The sequence below is a fragment of the Sylvia atricapilla genome, chromosome 3 (assembly GCF_009819655.1).
Source record: "Sylvia atricapilla isolate bSylAtr1 chromosome 3, bSylAtr1.pri, whole genome shotgun sequence".
Taxonomy (NCBI): Eukaryota; Metazoa; Chordata; class Aves; order Passeriformes; family Sylviidae; genus Sylvia; species Sylvia atricapilla.
Window position 1 is genome coordinate 5,847,262 of NC_089142.1, and position 20,619 is coordinate 5,867,880.

General features: G+C 48.0%; 1 protein-coding gene across 1 annotated transcript in view; it reads right to left on the reverse strand.

The window, feature by feature from the left end:
• Nucleotides 1-364: 364 nt before the first annotated feature.
• The window catches only part of TNFRSF21 (TNF receptor superfamily member 21), a 35,318-nt gene continuing 15,063 nt past the window's right edge, over nt 365-20,619 (reverse strand). The window contains exons 4-7 of the mRNA XM_066314694.1: nt 12,113-12,378; nt 5,463-5,516; nt 2,704-2,923; nt 365-1,814 (exon numbers count right to left, since the gene is read on the reverse strand). Of these exons, the coding sequence (XP_066170791.1) occupies nt 1,585-1,814; nt 2,704-2,923; nt 5,463-5,516; nt 12,113-12,378 (770 nt within the window). The 3' untranslated portion in view covers nt 365-1,584. The remainder of the gene's footprint in view (nt 1,815-2,703; nt 2,924-5,462; nt 5,517-12,112; nt 12,379-20,619) is intronic.

The window sequence follows — 20,619 nt, forward strand, 5'->3', positions numbered from 1 at the left end:
GCAGCTGCTTCCTTGGAAAATTAGTACTTCAGCCTCCCCAAAATGCCACACAGCCTTTGAGAGCTTGCAAAACCCAACCCTGGAAGCCCCATCAGCCATCTGATCTGTCACTGCTATGGGGATTAGCACAGGTCTCCCACCCCAGCACAGGGCAGGGACTGCAGGGAGCTCTAGCAGTGACTGTGGGGACTCAAGTTAGTGCTGCCAACAGAAAGAAATCACGTTTTGGCCTCAAAGCTACCTCCTCATGACCCCAAAACTCCAAAATCCCCCTCATCACCATGGGCACCCCAAGCAAGCCCCTGCCCCAACCCAGGTGTCTCTGAGAAGAGGCAGCTGTTAAGGAGGTTAACGCAGAATCATGTCAAGTAACAAACACCTAGTATTTATTAATAAATTAGTACACCGGAAGGCATTTTTTAATTCATTCCCCTCTTCCCCCACTCCCACCCCTACCCACGGGGCAGCTCATGCCACCCTCATGCCACTATTTCTTCAAATTGCGCGTAGTACAGACTGTTCGTTACGGGAGCATAATAATTGCAAATATAATCAGACAGACTTTTTACGATGCAGCTTTTTGTCCCCCGCACCCCCCACCCTCGACCTCATTTAATAAAAAGTGAAGTGTGATTTGAAGAGACTATTGAGACCACATAAGGTCTTCAGAGAACTTATCGGCCACATCTGTATAAAAAACAAGAGACACGAGTGTAAAAGCATAGCTTGGTTAAGTCTTACAGCACGAGGAGAGCGGGACCACCGGCAGCCTTCGCCTCCCCACGTCCAGCACCGGCTCCCTTTGGGGCCCCACCATTCCCACACGTGGCAAGGCAGGATAACTCCTTACATTCGACTGGAGGCAAAGATCTTTTCACTGCCTTGAAGGTTGGCTGGGCTTGACCCTTCTCCTTGTGGTTTAAGCGCTTGTGCTGTAGCGTATTAGGAGCGCGATGCGTTGTCCAGGTGAAAACCATACAATAAATAACCGTGCTAGTAAAATCTTAGCAATGGATATGAGCCAAACAAGAGTACATTAAAAAAATAAAGAAAGTCAGCTCGGGTGGGAAGCTTAGCTGCGTTAAGAGACAGTAACCAGCAACAACTGGGGTGGGATTTTTGTGTGTTTTTGCCATTTACTGCCCCGAGGCGAAGGGAGGTGGTGGGAGACAGTCACTCCGAGCAACAGCTTTGACAGAGGAAGGGGCTTACAGAGCAATCCCCAATTTGATGCGTTAGATTACACCAGATTTGTGGTCTTTTAGTTCATAAACTGCGGTTTTGGATTTTTTTGTTTGTTTGCTTTTGTTTTTAAAGTGCATCGGCTGATCTGATTGGAATGAGAACAAGGAGAAGAGAGACTTGGGGAGGGGGCAGAGGGTGCAAAGACTTGGACTGAGCGATAGAGTTATGGTGGAGGGGTGCAACGCTGGCAAACTGCACCCCCTCCAAAAACCAAGGACACCTCAACGAAAATACTGGCCGTATATTCTACAACAAATCCCGCCTGCGTATTGTTGGTCATCTTAACGAGTGCCAAGCGAGCTCTAGCAGATATTCGGAGAGCGTGCGGTGACCCAGTGCCTACAGTAAATCGGGAAGGTGGCTATAGACAGAGTCCAGGAGGGTCTGGCTGGCTTCCTGGCTCTTGACTCCAGCGATCTCAAATAGCCTGTCCAGCTTGTCTTCGGCCTGCGGGATCTCCTCGATCACGTGGAGCTCCTCGGGGTTGAGGATGTGCAGCATGTCGTCAAAGATGGGCTGCAGGTCGCACGGGTCCAAGCGCACCTGGCGCAGGACGGTGTCCTTCTTTTCTGTAGGAGGAAAGGGGATTGGTCAAGAAACTCCTCAAGAAACCTCTGCTAGACAGGGCTTGTTCTCCTCAGTCCATCCCCTGGTGCCACCTTTGGAGAGGGACACACCACAAGGAGAACTGTGGGAAAAGGTGGAGAGTAACAAGTGATGGGCAGGAGACAAGATGGAGAAGGCAGTGCTGCTGAGGCACCTCAGCCAGGATCCTGCAAGAGCAAACACAGCATTTGTAAATGCTGAATGGCCAGTTTGGAAAAGTGAGGGCAGGAGAGAAGCCAAAAAAGCTGAATTCTGCTCTTTCAAGTTGTTTTCATTGGGTAAGCTTTATTTTCACACCCAAGTAAAAATTTGGTAGATTGACTGAGCTCAGCATTTCACCTTCATCAGAAGTTAAAAAAAGATTAAATGCAGCAAGTTAAATACAGGAAATTAAAGGCCCTAAAATAAAGGGAAGCGACTAATGTACTTTATGTCTGCAGCAAAGAGGATGAAGAGTAAAAAAAAATTTTAAAAATCTGAAATGAAAATCAGTCTGAAAATTACATTCTCTGCTTTCCTCTCATGCAGAAATGCACAGGCCAGTGCAAGAGCCAAAAGTCAGGAGAAACACCCCCCCAAACACCCAGGGATGCTACAACTTCCCTGGCAGAACTTGAAAGAGTTAAAAGCCTTTAAAGACATTTTTCTGTCTGAAATCTGTATCACCTTTGCTAACAGGATATTCTGGTCAGAAATGAGGATGTGATAAATGTATCCTGGAGAGCCAGTTTTCCCCATTATTTACTCTAACGATATCGTGTATTGGGCAGCTCTACCACGTGTGCTGACCACAGGGAACATGTCATGGTGTCCCTTCTGTCCTCCCACTCTGCGCTGGGTTGCTTTAGGTACCTTTGGTAATAAAAGAGCCTGTCCGGCTGAGCGCGGAGGAGCCGCTGGAGGTGGAGTCGCAGCGCAGGAGAGGCTCGGCCTCGTCGACAAAGAAGCATTTCTTCTCCGAAGGGGAGGGCTCCACGGTGAGCACGGCCGCCTCGGGGGGCTTGGGGCTGGGCGTGGGCGCTGGGCTCACCGGGCTGGGGCTCACCGGCAGCGCCAGCTTGTCACCTTCCAGCTGTGGGGGGAGGAAGGGAGGGAAAATTAACTGGGGGGAAATTTTGCAATGGGTAACACCCAAACCCACCCGCACCCTGGCTTTCAAAACATTCCAGCCCACCCTCAGCACGGGGTGACCTGTTCTGCTGGCCCACAACAGGCACAGGAGATGACCTGGGCTGGACATCAGCACTGGCATTTGGCACATCAGGCAGGAGAGGTAACACAACCCACACCCTTGGGACACCTGGCAGGAGCAACCACTGCACTACAATGGCACAGGTAACCTCAGCAGAGCCTTTTAGCTGCGCTTTCCTTCTCAGACTCAGCTTGGGGGCGAGAAGGAATGATGTCCAAAACCTGCTCCACACCTGTTGTTTGCTAAAAGCAAAGTACAGCCTGGCTCCAGAGCTCCAACCAGTGCCAAGGCAGCAGGGCTGTGTGGGATCTCCAGTGCAGCACATGGTTCTGGCCAGCTCCTCTGACCAGCTCCATATCAAATTAATGATTTGTTTGCCCATCTCACCATTGCTCCTGTGAGCATCCCATTAAAGCCTGATGGAAAAGTCCATCCTACCAGACTCCAAGTACAGAGCAAGGAAGGACAGGCAGGAGCTGGCACTGACCACAATGTCACCCAAGTGCCTTTGCTTTTTCCTGTCCTGATGTGAGCCGAGGGCAAATGTTCAGCTCCACGGTCCAAAGACATCAGGAGCAGCAGGCACTGCTGGGAAGCACTGCACTGGAAAGCAGCACCATTTGACAAGTGACAGGTGACAAGTGACAGGACAAGATGAAATGGCCTCAAGTCATGCCAGGGGAGGTTTAGATTGTATATTAGAAAAAACTTATTTCACCAAAAAAGGGGTCAGGAATTGTAATAGGCTGTCCAGGGAAGTGGTGAAATCACCATCCCTGAAGGCACTAAAAAAAAGTGTGGATGTGGCAGTTATGGACATGGTTTAGTGGTGGACTTGGCAGTGTTGGGTTAAGGATTGGACTCGATCTCAAATGTTATTTCCACCCTTAACAATTCTATGACTCTACGAATTTGGGTGCTGGTGTGAACCTGCTACTAATTTTACTGTACTCTGCATGTTTCTTCTCTGAAATTCCTTCCTACCTCCAGGGCAGCAGCCAACATTATCTATTCTCCTCTGCCTCTCAACATCCCCTCAGGGTGCAAATCTCAAGCAGAGTATTTCTAGTTCCTAATCCTTGCAGGGATGTGATGTCTGGCCAGCATCCTCACATCCCTGGCTGGCAGCTTGGGCACTTCTGCAAGTCACCAGGTCCCCTAAACAAGTTATTTTAAGGGCTATCCAATATTTAACCTCCTTACCCAACCCTGTGTCCCTGCTTGACCTACTAGGGAAAAGAATTGCAAGCCTTGTCCCCATGCAATTCCCTTTCCCAACATCATTTCACAACCCTGATTTCTCCTACAGAGGGAAGATCAGGCTATTCCAGCTAACAGGCTTTTGCCTACAACCCAGGCATAAAATGCAAAATTGGGATTAAAGGCTGTGGGAAAGGGCGCTGCTGAGCCACCTCCGCGCCAGCATGGATGTGCCTGAACATTCCTCATCCGTGTCGAGGAATTCGCCACCCACAAATCACATGTCTGCTGGGACGCCCATTAGTTCACATTAAATTAACATTGAAGCCTGTTCCTGGTAGAATAAAAGGGGTTTTTTTTCTCCCCTCATTGAAAATAAACAGGGGAGGATTTGTTCTAGCTCAGTGCATTACGCAATAGGCATGTTAAAAATAAAAGTCAGCTTTAATTTTTAATTAAAAGAATCTGCCTTCTCCTCTGAAACTCCCCTTCCAGTACAGTTCATCATGGAGAATCAGCTACATCCATTAAGAAGGAATATCAAGGGAAGGACCATGGCAGCAGCTGGCCACTTTCCCAATTGTAATATGCTCTGATATTCCCTTTAAAAATAACACAGCCTTTAGGGGTTAGTTTTTCCTTGTGCAACTCATCTACCTAATATTCAACCACAAACCCACCTACCAATTCCCAAAAAGGAGCCTGATGACCGAGCAACAATTGGCCAAAGAAGGACGGGGAGCAGACAGCTGCCCCAGCTCTGTCTTCCCAGAACCAACTCATTTGGAATTTAATTAAACAGTTGTTAAAACATGCTAGGAAAGAGAGAATCACCCGAGGTTATTTGACTATAACCCTTCCGGGAGCCCAAAGCTTTCCAAATAGCTGAAGGTTGCAAGCTTGAAGCAAAGCAAACAGGATGCTTGGATGTGTGTTAACATTTAAACCACAGGAAGAAAGCAACTGGGAAGGAGGGCTTTGAAAGACCAGGGAATGCAAAAGGCTGCTGCGAGGTGAAGCCTGTGGAATAGGTGTAAAAACACACTATTCATAGCCTGTGAGTCACTGCACTGAAACCATCCTGGCCATTCCTATTTTTATGAACGGCGGTGATTGAGTGAAACCAAGCTCTGGCTGGGAAAGAAAAAAAAAAAAAAAACCACACAAAAAAACCCCTCTTGCAACCCTTTTGCCTTTCCAGAGCCATGGGATTTCTCACCTTTACGTCTTCACTGCTGGGCTCCTGCGCTTGCCACTGGGGCTGCATCTGCACCTGCAAAGAGAGACACGTGGGACACTGTTAGATGCACAGTCCAGCACAGAAACCAAAGGCACTGCAGTGGCTTTGTCACATCATCAGCCTCCTACAAGCCATCAGAGGTGCTCTGCCAGGTACTTTTTTGTAGGTTTTTTCTTTTTTTGAGCACAGCATAAAGAGATTTTCAATGCCAAAAAATATTAATAAAATCCTTAAAGCTTCTGTGTACTTGCAGCCCTTTAAACTGCAGTTCAAGCACCAGCATCCTCTTGGATCCCAGTGTAGCTGAGAGCATGCTCTAAGCAGCTCAGGGTGTCTGAAAGGAAGAAAAGGGGACAGAAGGGGATAGGGGCAGGAGAAGACATAGGCTTGGCTTTGTTTTCTTTCACAGCTGCTCTCACCAGCTCTGTTTGAACGGGTTGGTCCCATTTGCTGCCTCCGTTTTACAGTACTGCAATAAAAGCTTAGCTCAGACAAACAGAAACTGCAGCTGCTGTGCTAATATTAGGAAAGAGCAGCAGCAGGCACTAAAAAACACTCTTCTCTCAGGCAATGCTTCCCAGCAATTCCTCCTGCCACAACCAGGCGGGAACAAAAGCGGGTGGCAGGCTGGCTGCTGCTGAGGGTGGCTGTGCACCCTCCAGGATGTGGGGGGAATAAATTTAGCACTGAGGCAGCCACTTCCCAGATTCCCTGCCAGAAGATGACACCCGACTGACACCAGCCCTTATTCCCAGGTCTGTTATGCCTCCGTAGGGAATGCGGCAGGAAAAACCCCGGCACATGGAGCAGGGTGGGGTGGGCAGCAGCCTGGCACGGGTGATCCTGGTGGGAAATGCTCTTGCTGTGGACACAACAGGAACGGGAAGGATCCCTCTGGATCAGCAGCTTCAGAGTACACAGAGTGCTTGGGGATCCACCCTGGGGGCAGACAGACCCTGGCAGGTTAAACACCACTGGCAGAGCCATGAGGTCTCACAGAAGTGTCAGAGAAGGGCAGTGATGGTGTGTGGTGCTGCAGAGGAGGCATGTCCTCTGCCAGGATGGGAAGACCATGAGGATGCTGGGGTAGGAAAGCCCAAATTTCCTCTCTGTGCCCTTCACCTCACCCGTGTGGTTTCAGCAGAATGCTCGACCCATCTCTGGTGGAGCATCTTCCCTCAACACAAGGCAGCCTTGGGGAAGAGCTGCTCAAGTCAAACCTCACACGACTCGGGATGGGCAATGCTAGGTCTGGGGACGGTTTAAATGCCACAACCACAACTGCAGTCACTCACGGAGGAAACAGCTCTTCCCCATCAGCCCTGCCCTGCCTGTCTGTGAGCCAAGTGCCTCTCAAGCACATGATGTCTCCAGGAGAGCTACTGGTGGCTTCTCCTTTCTATGGATTTGCCCACTCACTTTTTCAACTCAAACCATAATGAAGAGCTGATGAAGCCCTGATGAAGAAATTCCCAACCCAATTACAGGCTGAGTTAGTCGATACTGAGTTGGGCTAGTAGAAGAAACCACCTTCTAGTTTCCTCTTATGCTCCCACACCCATTACACTCCAAAAACAGAGGCCCCAGGAGATGTGGCCACCACAGCAGGGAAACCTCAATATCATTGCCTATATAAAGTTTCTATTTTTGTGTTTAGGTTGTTTCTCTTTGCATTAGTTTATGAATTATTAGATTTTGTTTATTGCACATTTTCCAGCATAACTCAAACCCAATCTGTTTGCTAAAAATCAAGTCATGGCTTAGAGCAAACCTGGAGCGATGCCCGCTCCAGCAAAACCCAGCCAGCCCTACGCCTTTCCCCAGGGCTCAGGCCACTTCACCTTACAGCTCTGTGCCTCAAATAAAACCTGATGCAAGTGCAGCAGAAGGCAATTTTTTTCTTTTCCTGGCTGCCTGGGCACTTCCCAGCCCTCAGACCACAGGCCCCTCTGGCTAGGAAATCCATCCAAACAGCTTTACCCTTACTCCACTGCTGGCACGTGAATGCAGCACAAACTTAACTCGTAATTACTGGGCCCTGCTCAATCCTGCATGGCCAGAAGAGGAAGTGAAGGGGATGGGTGGGAGCTGACAGGGGCTGAGTTTGAGGAACACTACTCCAGGCTCTTGACTTCCCCCCTTAGGGTTTTGACCTGTGAAAGGGCAACAAACTGAGCTCTAGGGTACTGCCACAAACATGTGCCTGGACATGAGGTTGCTTTCACATCCTCTTCGCCTCTGAAATACCCCAAAACCCCACAGCTTAACCTTGCACCAGAGCCCTAGCCCTGACACATCCGCTGACTCATGGGATTATATGCAGCATGAAATTAGCCACAAAACTAAATCTTGCTGGGCTTGGGGCTGTAGCCTTCCCCTCTCCACTTCCAACATCTCCCTTATTCATGGTGTGGGTTTGTTTTTCAGCTTTGCTGAGGCTGTGCTGCTGAACGCCCTGAGTGAGGGAGGCTGTTTGCTTCCCTTCCATCCAGCCCCTGAGATATTTCAGCCGAGGCCAGCAGAGCCATAAATAAAACGATAAGAGCTTAAAGTACTGCTCACATCAGGACACTCGGGAGCCAATACGGCCTGGCTGTGCCAACTCCACCCCAGGCCAGCCCAGGTGAGCACAGAGCCCTTGATAGCTGCAAAATGCTGTTATGCACCACAATAAAAAAAATCTCATTATCCAGTGGATACTGGTAAAATTCAGTTTTTCTGATTTTAGCCCTAAAAATGGAGAATAGTAGTTTGCTAGAATGGCAGGGAGAAACCCTCCCTTCTTCCCTCGCCCTTTTCCCCTATTTTTGTTGTCAGCACCACTAATTTGGGATATGCCTGTGCTTGCTAAGTGGTGCCCAGGCTCGCCACTGTCTGGCAAACCTGCCTGCGAGGGGACAGATTTTGCAAACCTTGAGTCCATTCGTGGCCAGGGCCAGGCTTTAACAGGAGCCCTGTGAGTTAAATGCACCCCTAAAAACCTTCCCACAGCTTCTGCACTCCCTGCATTTTCTGGCTCAGCTGCAAAATACCCCAAGCAAAATGATTCAGAAGGCTAATCTCGGCTTAACCTAAATTCATCCAGTGCCATGCAAAACCAGCATAATCCTGCACAGCTAAAAACACAGGCAAGTCTGCAGCAGAGCTGTTCCTCACCTGAAGGAAAATGTTCCTGCTCCATGCTGTAACACTCCAGAGACTCTCATTAATTCCCCTATTCCTTTCAGGGGTTGTAAATATTTGGATTTCAGAGCACAAAAGGCTGCCAAGGGAACAGGGCGCTACAGGAGAGAGCAGCTTTGCCTCTATAGGTTTATAAGTTGAAGGCAGACACCAGATAAATGACTTAAGAGAAGGATGCAATAGTGGGTGGGATGAAATGTGTTTAGGGTACTGATTTGCTATCTGAGAACTACAGCATTCAAAAACAATTTTTACCCATGACTTTGGGGGTGTCAGTTCTTTCTTACGACACAGGGATCATACAGAGAGATGGGGAAACTCCGTTTTGCACCCAGGGATGCTAGGCAGAGCCAAAGGCATCCCAAACAGCACAGCCATCCATGCATCCATCCCTCCTGGACTCAGGTAGGACACACCAGCATGTGGTGGAGACTTGCTGCTGGCTCAGGTCACCCTAAGGACATTGTGCTGTTACTTGCACTCACAAAACGATTTGGGTTGGAAGGGATCTTACAGCTCACCTTTTTCCAACACCCTGCCAGGGGCAGAGACACCTTCCTCTAGACCAGGCTGCTCAAAGCCCTGTCCAACCTGGCCTTGAACACTTACAGAGATGGAATGTCTACAGCCTCTCTGGGCAACTTAGCCACAGAGAGGATGCATGCATTTGCATTGCTTTATGAGAGTCCTCACTCCCCCCGCAGCACCAAAAGTCTTTTTATTATTTTTTGCTGTTTTGGGATTGTTTGGGGTTTTTTTGCAAGACTTCTTCTGCAGGGCTGGAGAGCACAGGACCCACGTTGTCACCAATAGAGTGACACATTCATCTGGATCAAACCACCTTGGTGCAGAGAAAAACTGCCCCAATTTATCTGTGTTTGGATAGACAAATCACTCAGAGTCAAACCTCAATTAGCTCCAATTAAAGGCTTTCCAACCAGCAGATAAAAAAAAAGCCCCAAAGATCAACCTCCACACCTGCTCCTGGCACCAAGCTCTTGGCTTCCTGGACTGCTGTGATGATGATGAGCCACCAGCACAATTCTCCAGGGATTTGGTCTTGATGCATAAACTGCTTCCCACATTCCTTGCAGGGCCATTGTTATCACCACCCACGCTGACAGCACAGGAGCCAGCTCAGGGAGAGAAGGCAGACAGGTTCCAGCAGGTAGCACCTCACAGAAACACAATGTGCTGCCGTGCTGGATCTGTACCCTGGGGTGCTGCCAGGCTGTGACATTCCACACACACAGCTCCAGGATCTCCAGGGCAGGGCAGCGGCCAACTCCTAAAGTTTATCATGAGGGATGCTCATCTGAAGAAGCCAAATCAGATGAACATGGAAAGAAGATGTGAATTTGGGTGAATTTGTTAAAAAACAACTCCTTCGCTGAAATATGCCAAATTTCTCATGTGGACTTGAACCACCTGCTCAAAAGATCAACAACCCAATTTTACTCATTTCTAGAAAAACAAGTGAAACTGATGGGGAACCACCCCAGGGTCCAGGCGTGCTGGACACTGGAAAAGACAACATGCTGTTTTAAAAAACAGTGAGACACAGGAGAGCTGTTTGGGAAGTCCAGGAGACTTTCATCCAGTTATCCTTGAGATTTGGGTTTGCTCATTCTCTTGAACATCTGCTTGCTATATTTTCAAAGTTACGGACACAGCTTGTGGTTACTCCATCACTGGGAGTCCTCCACACTGACAGGTCACCCACAAACCCTGCTCCTGGAGCCACCATCTGCATTCTGTAACTGTTTGATAAGCACAGCCTGATGGTCTTGGCCAAAAGGGCCAGAGGCATCAGCACTGCACAGCCCCAGTCTGTTAATTATGTGTTGTGCTGAGGAACAAGTCCCAGGTTTTATCCAATGCCCTTGCCCAGAGCTTTGTCACAGTATTCAAAGTCAAAGGAGTAACTACAAGGACACACATTAGGAGAGCAAGAGGACAACATGTTCTTCTGGGACACTGCACATGCTGGGAACTTTAATTCATATGTGCAAAATGGCAATTTTCTCTGCCTCTCTTCTTTCCTAAACATAGCTTTGTCTTGGATTTTTTAGTTTTATTTCTTCCACCAATGAGAAGGCCACATGCTGCTTAGTTACCAGGAGCTGAAAGGAAAAAAAAACCAGCAACTGAGCAGGAGCAGGAGATCAGGCAGCTGGCAAAGCCAACCTATCCAAGATCTGGACAGGATGTTCAGCACATGCCTGACTCAGGGTCTCTCCAAAACACAAGCCCAGGGCTCCTGCCAACACATCCCAACTTCTGATTTCATACAATGGGAACAAGGGAATAAGGTGTTTCATACACTAACAAAATAATTTATATGACACAGTGAAGGGATCAAATAAAATAATTTAAGATATGCAACATAGTGAAGGGATCACAGCCCCTCAGATAAGGGGAAGTTTGTGATGATCAAAGCAGAATTTCGGAATCCCCTGCCCTGACAAACGCTCTGCTTCAGAAGCCCTATTGTGAGTGAAGGTCCACCTTGCCAAGTCCCCACCAAGAGCCCAGAGAGGTCAGCAAGCACTCACCTGCTCCCCTTTGGGTCTGGGTCACTGCTAAGGCAATGGGAAATGTTTCACCAACCAGTTTAGGGAGAAGAGCCATGCCTCAACCACTTCGATTTCATCTACATGTTGTCCCATTGGCTTCTATGTTCAGAAAAAGCCCCACTCATCACCTTTACAAACACTTCTGGCAGACCACCGAGTTATCAGAGCCTAAAAACTGAAACAAGTTAGGCAGCAGTGGCCAAAACAAATCTACGAAGGTCACTGAAGCACCTCCTGATGACTTACACTGTAGGATTTTCTGCTGCAATTTATTTATTCTCCCAAAATATGGGACTGTTTAAGGCCAACGTTGCCAAAGAAGAGCAACAACTCTGGAGCACTGCATGCATGGCCTCCCCCATGCCACCAGTCACCCGCTTGGAGGAAGCAACACTTAGTGCTCAAGGGCACTTGGCCCTTCTCACAAATCCACGGCATTTGAGAGCATGTTTGAAGGGGGATGCTTTTTCCTCCATGTCCCTGGTACAAGGGCTCAGCTACCAGATCCTCCTGGTGATCTTCAAAGATACATGCAAAGCACATGGGACTCTAGAGCCCACCAAAACCTTGACGGGGATTTGAGCAAACGCCAGCAAAAAGCACTGCACAGCCAACACGAGCCCCCAAGCAGCTCCATGAAGAGAGGGAGCCGCTTGCCCACAAGCTAAGCTCAAGGCCACAGCCATGTCCATCCCTCATGGCACGGCCTGCACCGAGGCCACAGCCATGTCCCATCCCACCACATCCCGGCCTGCACCGAGGCCACAGCCATGTCCAATCCCACCACATCCCACAAGGCCTGCACCGAGGCCACAGCCATGTCCCATCCCACCACAGCCCGGCCTGCACTGAGGCCCACCCCGGCGTTACCGGCGCCGTGTCCTCCATGAGGCCGCGGATCTTCTCCACGACGTCGTTGCGGCGGTGCTGGCGGAGCGCGCTGATGAGCTGGGCCAGGCTGGCCTCGGGCCCGCGGATGGTCCAGTGCTGCAGGGCGGCGTAGGCGCGCTCGTGGTCGGCCGCGTAGCCGTTGGAGAAAGCCGCCACCTCCCGCTCGCTGGCGTTGCACAGGAACTGGTAGATGTCCTTCCACTGGCTCCCCACCTGGGCTGCCACCAGCTTGAGGATGTCGATGCCTGTGGGGCAGAGAAGGCACAGGTGAGGCGGGGGGTCCGCAGATATCAGGTCTAGCAAAGCTTCTCTCATCCCCAAACGGCCACGCTTTGCCTTTCTTGGGTAGGTCTTTGAGATTTTGTTGTAATTGTTGTTATTGTTTTAACATCTTTTATGAGTTCAGGCTGAAGAGAAGCAGCACCCGTAACATGCTCAACAGCTGCTATGCATGTAAAGGGTGACAGACCTCTCAGTTAATCCAACACTCTAAAATCAGTAATTTAACTGTAAAATCTCGTGCACTCTTCAGCACAGGAAGACCCTGGGTACTGAACCACCTGAGCAGGAACAGGGCAGAAGAGCACATGCTCACCCACATGCCTGCACTGCAGCCACTGCCCTGAGAGAGAGCTGGATTAAGAGGTGAGTCACCAAAGCACCTCTATAAAGATAAGTATTTTCATAATAAGCACATCCAGCAGCTAGGATTGCATTCAGAGACATTTCCAGTGCAGACAGGTGGGATGACTCAGTCATGGGGTGGGAGACGCTGTGCCAGGTGAACACTGGGTGAATGAAGAGACCAAAAAGGCAGAGTTTCCCCCAGAAAAGCACTTGAGACATCCTGGCTCAAGACAGTGAGGTTTTTCTCCGTGTAGGTCAGGGAGCAATGCAAACAGCATACTTATCCTTGAGTCTACTAGAGGTCAGGAGTTAAAGATTCAAATAAAACCATATCTCCTCCAAAATAACTAATTAACCCTGTTTTATCAAGCTGAGCAACACTTTGTTTCAAACAGCAACATGAAGGGTCAGCATCTGTGAGCTGCAAAGAGAAACTCACTTTTTCCAGAGAGATAACCACACCTTGGGTTTCCTCCCGAGCTGTGTGCCCCCATGACTCCAGGGAGCACTTCTCTTTCCCTCTGCAGGCACAACAGCAAAAAAAACTGCTTATAGAAGAATATCGTAACGGGGGCTTTTCCAGCTGGCCTAAAATTTAACACTTTCTAATGCAGTTTAGATCAAACCTCCCAACTGCACCTTCAGTTCACAGCTCTGATATAGCCAAATATATAGATACATACAAAAAAAATCTATAGATATATAGATTGATGTAGGAATCCTTTTTCATACATGTGCATGCGTATATACACACAAGGATATATGGTACACATTTTTGTATCTTTCTATGTATTACACAGATATTTTATAAAGATGTGTGTACATATATGTATATGGCCTGGACACCAGGTGCCCACCAAAGCTGTTCTATACCTGCCCCCCTCAGGTGGGCAGGGGACAGAAAAGATAACAAGATATAAAAAAAGGCTCATGGGTTGAGATACGGGCAGGGAGAGATCCCTCACCAGAGACTGTCACTGGAAAATCAGACTCGGCTTGGGGAAATGAGTTTGACTTTTTGCTAATCAAAGCAGAACAGGGTAAAGGGAAATAAAAACTAAATCACTTCCCACCCACCTCTCCCTTTTTCCCAGGTTTAACTTCACTCCTGAGTTCTCTTCCTCCTCCCCTCAGCAGCACAGGGAGATAGAGAATGGGATCTGTGGTCAGTCTATCTCTGCTGCTCCATGTTCCTCAGTGGGATGAATCCTCAAACTCTTCTCCTGCTTCAGCATGGGTCCCTTCTACAGGTCCTGCCAGCAAACCTGCTCCAGCTTGGCCTCTTCCCCCCCACTCCTTTTTCACTGACTCTGGTGTCTGCAGAGCTGTTCCTCTCACGTGTTCTCACTCCTCTCTCTACTGGCTGAAGTTTACCAGCTTTTTTCTGGCCCCTCTTCTTAAATCTGTTGTCTCAGAGGCACTCCCACCATTCCTGATGGGCTCAGCCTTGGACAGTGGTGGGTCCATCCTTGAGCTGGCTGGCATTGGCTCCCTTGGACATGGGTGAAGCTTCTGGCAGCTTCTCACAGGACCCAGCCCTGTAGCCCTCTGCTACCAAAACCTGGCCATCCAAACCCAATACATCACACACACTTCTAAAGTATCTATTCAGCCTGATATATTTTTATATGTATTTGTGTATATCTGTGTATATATTATACATACTTCTGTATATCTCTATATATAACATAGGTATTTTACATATATATGTACATATGCTTACATAAAAAGAAGTATATAAAAAACTATAAAGCTTCATGAAGATATTTTTGACCAAACCTCTTCTCACTTAAGGAAAGCTTATCAAACCTGCTATATATAGACTTTAGTTTTCACTTCTAAACTAGATAACACAGCCATGAGCCCACAGTTCTTGGAGCATCCACAGACAGTGCTAAACCTGCTCTAAATCAGGAACACTAAAGTGCAAACCACATTTGGTACTTCCCCACCCTCCTCCCACCGCAACCACACCTCCCTCCCCAGCTGTTTGCAGACACATGCTTGTACCATCTCACATGGAGTTGTCAGAGCTGAGGCTTCTCCTTCCAGAAAAGCTTGACCCACCCAGCCCAGCATGTGGGGTGCAGCCCACCCAAAAAACCCAAGCAAACCACAGGGCTTGGCTCTAACTGTGGAGAAAAGGCTGTGAACCTGCTATTGGGATTTATTCTGGGGTTACTGATGTGACTCAGCTTATTATATGCTGGTGCACATCACAACAGAGCAGCAAGAATTAAGTCTGGTTTTGTTAATGCTTCCCATTACTCAGATGAAGACCCACTGGCCCTCAGTTCAAGAGACTGAGCTGTGTGCTTCCAGGCAAATCCCAAATTCCTCTCCCTTCATGACTTTGCATCCAGGCTGGCTGTGCAGAAGCACAGGCAGCCCAGACCATGCTGGCAGCCAAGTCCTTGTGCCTTCTGACATCACATACCCAGGCTGGTAAGAAGCCCAAAAAAACAACTCAGGTTTGGAGTCAGGTCCTTTAAAGCAGCAAACCTAACTGCTTTTTGCACAAAAGCAGCAAAATGCCTGATTTATGCAGCACTGCTTGATTTTATCACTCAATCCAGGGGATAAAAAAAGTAAAAATCTCTGAACACAAGGATAAGAAAAGCTCTGCAAGGCTTGTGCACCAGGGTAATGACAGCAATGCAAAGAGGGATGAGCCTGTGTGGTACTGCCTATTATATATCCATATATAGATATATATAGATATATATAGATAACAACTTATGCACTGAGATATAGATATATGTAGTATATATTAAGAGACTATTTAAATCATTATCTCACTGTATATATCTTGCAGAACTTCTTTACTCTTATATTCAGCAATTATTTTTTGCAAGGTTGATATATCTATATATATACGTATATAGATATCTATCTCTCAATCTATATATAGATATATACAGAGAGAGAGAGAGAGAGAGAGAGAGAGAGAGAGAGAGAGAATGACAGAGATAATGCTGCCCATTTTTTAACGTACACACACACATCAAGTGAGCAGCATTGGGTCTCCCTGCCAGTGCTGCCCTGCAGTGAGATAATGAGTTATGGCTGGGTGGGAGCTTTGCCCACACCCACTCCCATGCACATCAAACACACAGAAACATTTAACATAATTTGCCAGTTTATTACCCCCATGTGGCATGTCTAGTCAGCCCAGAAAAGGAAAAACCCATATACTACCTGCTCCCATGTATGTATTTAATGCTGACAAATCCCAGTGTTTACAATTGCTCTACTGGTGAGAGAAGTTTTCAGCTGCTCCCAACTTGATTTGCACTGGTTTTATGCAGTAGCACGACATTTATGTCCAAATGTTCTCACTCAGGATTTATGACAATGCGCTCATGCTTCTACTGACATTTTCAAGTGTAGTATATTTAATCTCACCGTTCAATAAATTGGGCCCATAAACATGTTTATGTCCCTTGGCAATAACATCCCTGGGCACGAGAACACACCAGGCACCAGAGGACTTAATGGCGCGTAATAATCTTTGGAGAACAAATGTTCCATTAAAAATGAATTTGGAAATGTCTACCTTAATACTGTAAGAACCTTAAACTCATTTTCTTGCAACTATTAAATGAATTTAAGGCCCATATGTTCGCTACATCCACTACAATATTGTGCAAACAAAACCCAGAGAGAGATGAAGAGACACAGACAAGAGTGCAGATCTGGCTCCAGTCAGTAAGAAAAACATTGTTCCCTCTCTTCTTAAAAAATAAGATTAAAACCATTACATGACAAGCTGCGGCTGCACGCCGCCAAGTATTACTGCTCACACTAAAATAAAATGGTGATGCTTATAACAAGCTTATCAGCCTACTAATTCCATATCTCCAGAAGTCCTACAAGTTACTCTGCAGAGCACTAAGAGTGCTGGAACATCCTGTTAGGACGGGAAGGCGCATACCACGGTGCGTGCAACAAAAACCCCAGCTCTACCACAGGTCCTGGATCTTCTCCCTGAACCATGTGGACCTTCTTCCACCATGCCCATCTGCACACCAGGGCTGGTGATGGTGCCCAAAGACCTCCAGATCACAGCAATCCCAAGTAAAATGGCGAAGTTCAGCAGAGATGGTGCTTTAACCCACACACTTTAGGCTTCCCATGTGAGGCTGGCCACAGCCACATTGGTGCTATGCTAAAGCTGCTCCATGCTTGCCACAGCCTGAGTCGTCCTCCTTTTTTACCACAGGCCACAGGAACAGCCTGGGAGAGCTGTCACCACCCTGCAGATTAAGTGGGAGACAGCTCGACCCCTCTCCATCATGATGTCTGGAACCAGCACCACTGATCACACAGCTTTGCTCATGCCTCAGACAATGGAATGCAAGAGCAACACCTATGGCTGCCATTTTCCAGCCCAGAACAGGCAAGGCCAGATGTGAAGGATCCAGGACATCCATACGTGTCTTGGTACCTGAGCAGGTGGCATTTCAATTGCCATTACCTTAACACTGCAGGTCTCTAAATGCTGCGCTGGGCTACACCATGTATCCCCCTAATATTTTAAGGTGATGATGACCACACCTTCAAGCCAGGACAAGGCCAAAATGTTGTGCAGAGGCCAGTGAGAAGCCCAAGTAAGCATGTACACACATGGGAAGGCAGGCACAACCAGGCACCATCTACAGCCAGGGCAAACTGGGACAAATGGAGACAAGTCTGGAAATGGACAAATGCCTCCAAAGTGGCACAAGCAAACCCAAGTCCTACCTCTCCAGAAAGGTCCTCCCTTCAGCTCATCTACAAACATGCTCAGCTGAAGGGAGAACCATCCTGGAGAAGCAGGACCTCCTGCTCTGCTTCTCTATAGCCTTCTGTCAGGTAGTTTAGAGAGTGATAAGGTCCCCTTGACCCTCCTTTTCTCCACGCTAAACACCCCCATCTCCTTCAGCTGCTCATCCTCAGACTTGTGCTCCAGACCTTTCACATCTGCTCCACTGCCCTTCTCTAGACATTGCTCACCTCTGTCCTATCTTCCCCATAAACATGATTTCAGTTTGTTCAGTGACTTCCACTTGCTTGTTTTGAATCTGGTTCAAGATTTTTCCCGTCCACTTCCTGCTCCTTCAGATGTGCCCCGCCTCACTGCGGTAGAGTTTGATGTTGACGGAGCCATCAGTCCTTCCACGTCACCAAGGTGGTCATCAAACACGCACTTGGGACTTGGCTGAGCTTTAATGCCTTGTTCTGGACAAGCCTCACTGGTCTCCCAAGCCATGCTATTTGCAGGTTGGACACAGACCCAGTTCTTCAGCACCATTTGGCCTCCAGCAGGGCAAGGAGCCAGTGTGGTGTGGGGCCATGACAAGCAGGGCAGGCACACTCACCTACAACACCTGCACAGCACTATTTCTCCTCTCTGCCATTATTTTTTCACATCTTCAAGCAAACTTGAGACCAGAGGAAGAGCTGCCCCACCAAGGTGACACCCCAGCACCCAGCAGCAGATGCAGGGAAGTCAAACCACAGCCACAGAGGTACCTCCTTCCTCTCCCCACCCTCTCACAATCTCATTGTTTTCATTCTCAAAGCTCAAGTCAAACGATGTTTTTCACAAGAGCTCTCCTCAAGAAAATGCTTCCTTTCACGGGAAACCTCATGCTCAGAGCCCCTCCAAGCCCTGTGTCCTTTCACCCCACTAGTAATGAAGGGACACGATGCATCAAAAAACTTTAACGCTACATCAGTTGAAGTTTTATAGGTGCCTTATATAACTAGGAAGGAAAGTTTAGGAGATCTCCCAGGATACAGTCTCTTGTAGTGAGGAGCTCAGCAGTCCAGGGCTCCGAAGACAGCTTTCATGAAAGGCTGGATTTCAGGAAACTCCATGCCCCAACCCTTCAAGCCCTTCATCACTAGGGATGAGGTCCCACCAGTTCACCCCTGACACTTTGGGGAAGTGACCTTCACCATCCCAGTACCAATCTGACCTGAAGCACCTGGAGCTTCTTCCAATTTACATACAGAGGTATGCTAGAGACAGGCAATAATAATCTGTGCACCACATGCTGTGACAAATCCTGACTGTGACACGCAGGCTGGATGAAGCATCACAGAGAACACAGCCCAAGGGCATACACAAGTCAGACAGAAAAACTACACTGATGCAGCCCAACCCTCCCCTACACCCAGATTAAAGCTCCAAGTCACTGCAAAGCCAGCTCTGCTCCTGAGCTCAGCCCACCTCCCTCCTCCAAATATCCTCCTGACTCATGCGAAACACAGCCACAGCAGCCTATTTTTATGTCTGAGCACACACTGAGAGCCTGTACAAGAGAGCCAGGATGCAGAACATCCACACACCAGCTGACAAGATACCACAGCTCAACCAGACCAGGACTTAGAAATCCCAAGTGTGCAACAAACACCTTTCCAAAACGCAAAACCTCCACCAACCGCTGCCAAAAAGGGGAAGTTATTTATTGGAAACTTAATTCCTCTCCCTGCCACTCAAAATATACTTCAGGTCCCAAATGAGGAAGTTTGAAAATGCGTCAGGTCCTGCACCTGGGCCAGGACAATCACCAGTATTGGCACAGGCTGGAGGATAAAGGATGGAGGCTGAGAGCAGCTCTGCCAAGGACTTGGAGTTGCTGGTGTGCTGTGTCCAGCCCTGGGGTCCCCAACATAAAAAGAACGTGGACCTGTTAAATCAGGTGCAGCAAAGGCCACAAAAATGGTCAGTGGGCTGAAGCACCTTTCATAAGAAGATAGTTTGTAAAGTCTAGAGAAGGAAAGGCTCTAGGGTGACCTTACTGTGGCCTGCCAATACCTAAAGGGGCTACAAGAGATCTGGAGAGGGACCTTGAACATGGGTGTGTAGTGACAGGACAAAGGGGAAAGAAGGAATGACCTAAAACTGAAAGAGAGAAGGGTGAGATTGGACACAAAGAAGAAATTCTTCCCTTGTGAGGGTGGCAAAGCCCTGGAAAAGGCAGCTCAGGGAAACTGGCTGCTCCATTCCTGGAAGTGTTCAAGGCCAGGCTGGACAGGATTTGAGCAATCTGGTCTGGTGGGTGGTATCCCGGCCCACAGCAGTGGGGTAGAAACTAGTTGATCTCTTAGTTTTTTTGTCAGACAGTTGGAAAGGACACACTCGTGAAGATTTGTTACTGACAGAATAGTTTTCCCAACCGTGGACGACAGTGTTGGTATCAGACCCTCCCAGGACCCAGTGATTCATATCCTTTAGCAAGAGCTGTTTGGACAACAAACCACAAAATTATATGTTTGGAGTTTCTTGGGGTTTTTTTTTAAAGACAAAACTGAAAATCCTGCAAGGCAGAAAGGGACTTCTAACAATCATTTCCCACAAGTTTTCTGGAAAATAACCAAACCAGACAGTGGAGAGAGGTCTGTGATCAGCCACATGCAGTTAGGAACATGTTTCCAACCCGGGAACTTGAGAATCATCATGAGACAAGATGTCTTTTCCCAATATATTATGTGGAAGTCACCTCTGTAACAGCCCCTTGGTCCAACCCTCCTGGGACCCACCAGAGCTCCTGCCCACCACCACAGGATGCTACACCAGAGACCACAGGGTGGACTTGCTCTTGCTTTATTTTGCATGAGAATGGCCAGCATAAGTATTTTATGTAATTATTAAATTTTAAACGGCTTTTGCTGAGTTAATCTTCATTATAACCCTCTGGGACAGCTGGTAACCCTGAGCACACACACTGCCACAGCCAGAGCCATATAAATATCCAGACACTCACAGATGCCAACCCGAGGATTAAATTCACGTCCTGTATACTTTTTTTTTGCCCTGTCTTGGAGAGCAAGGGAAAAAAAACCAACAAAAAAACCAATCTTGTTATTCG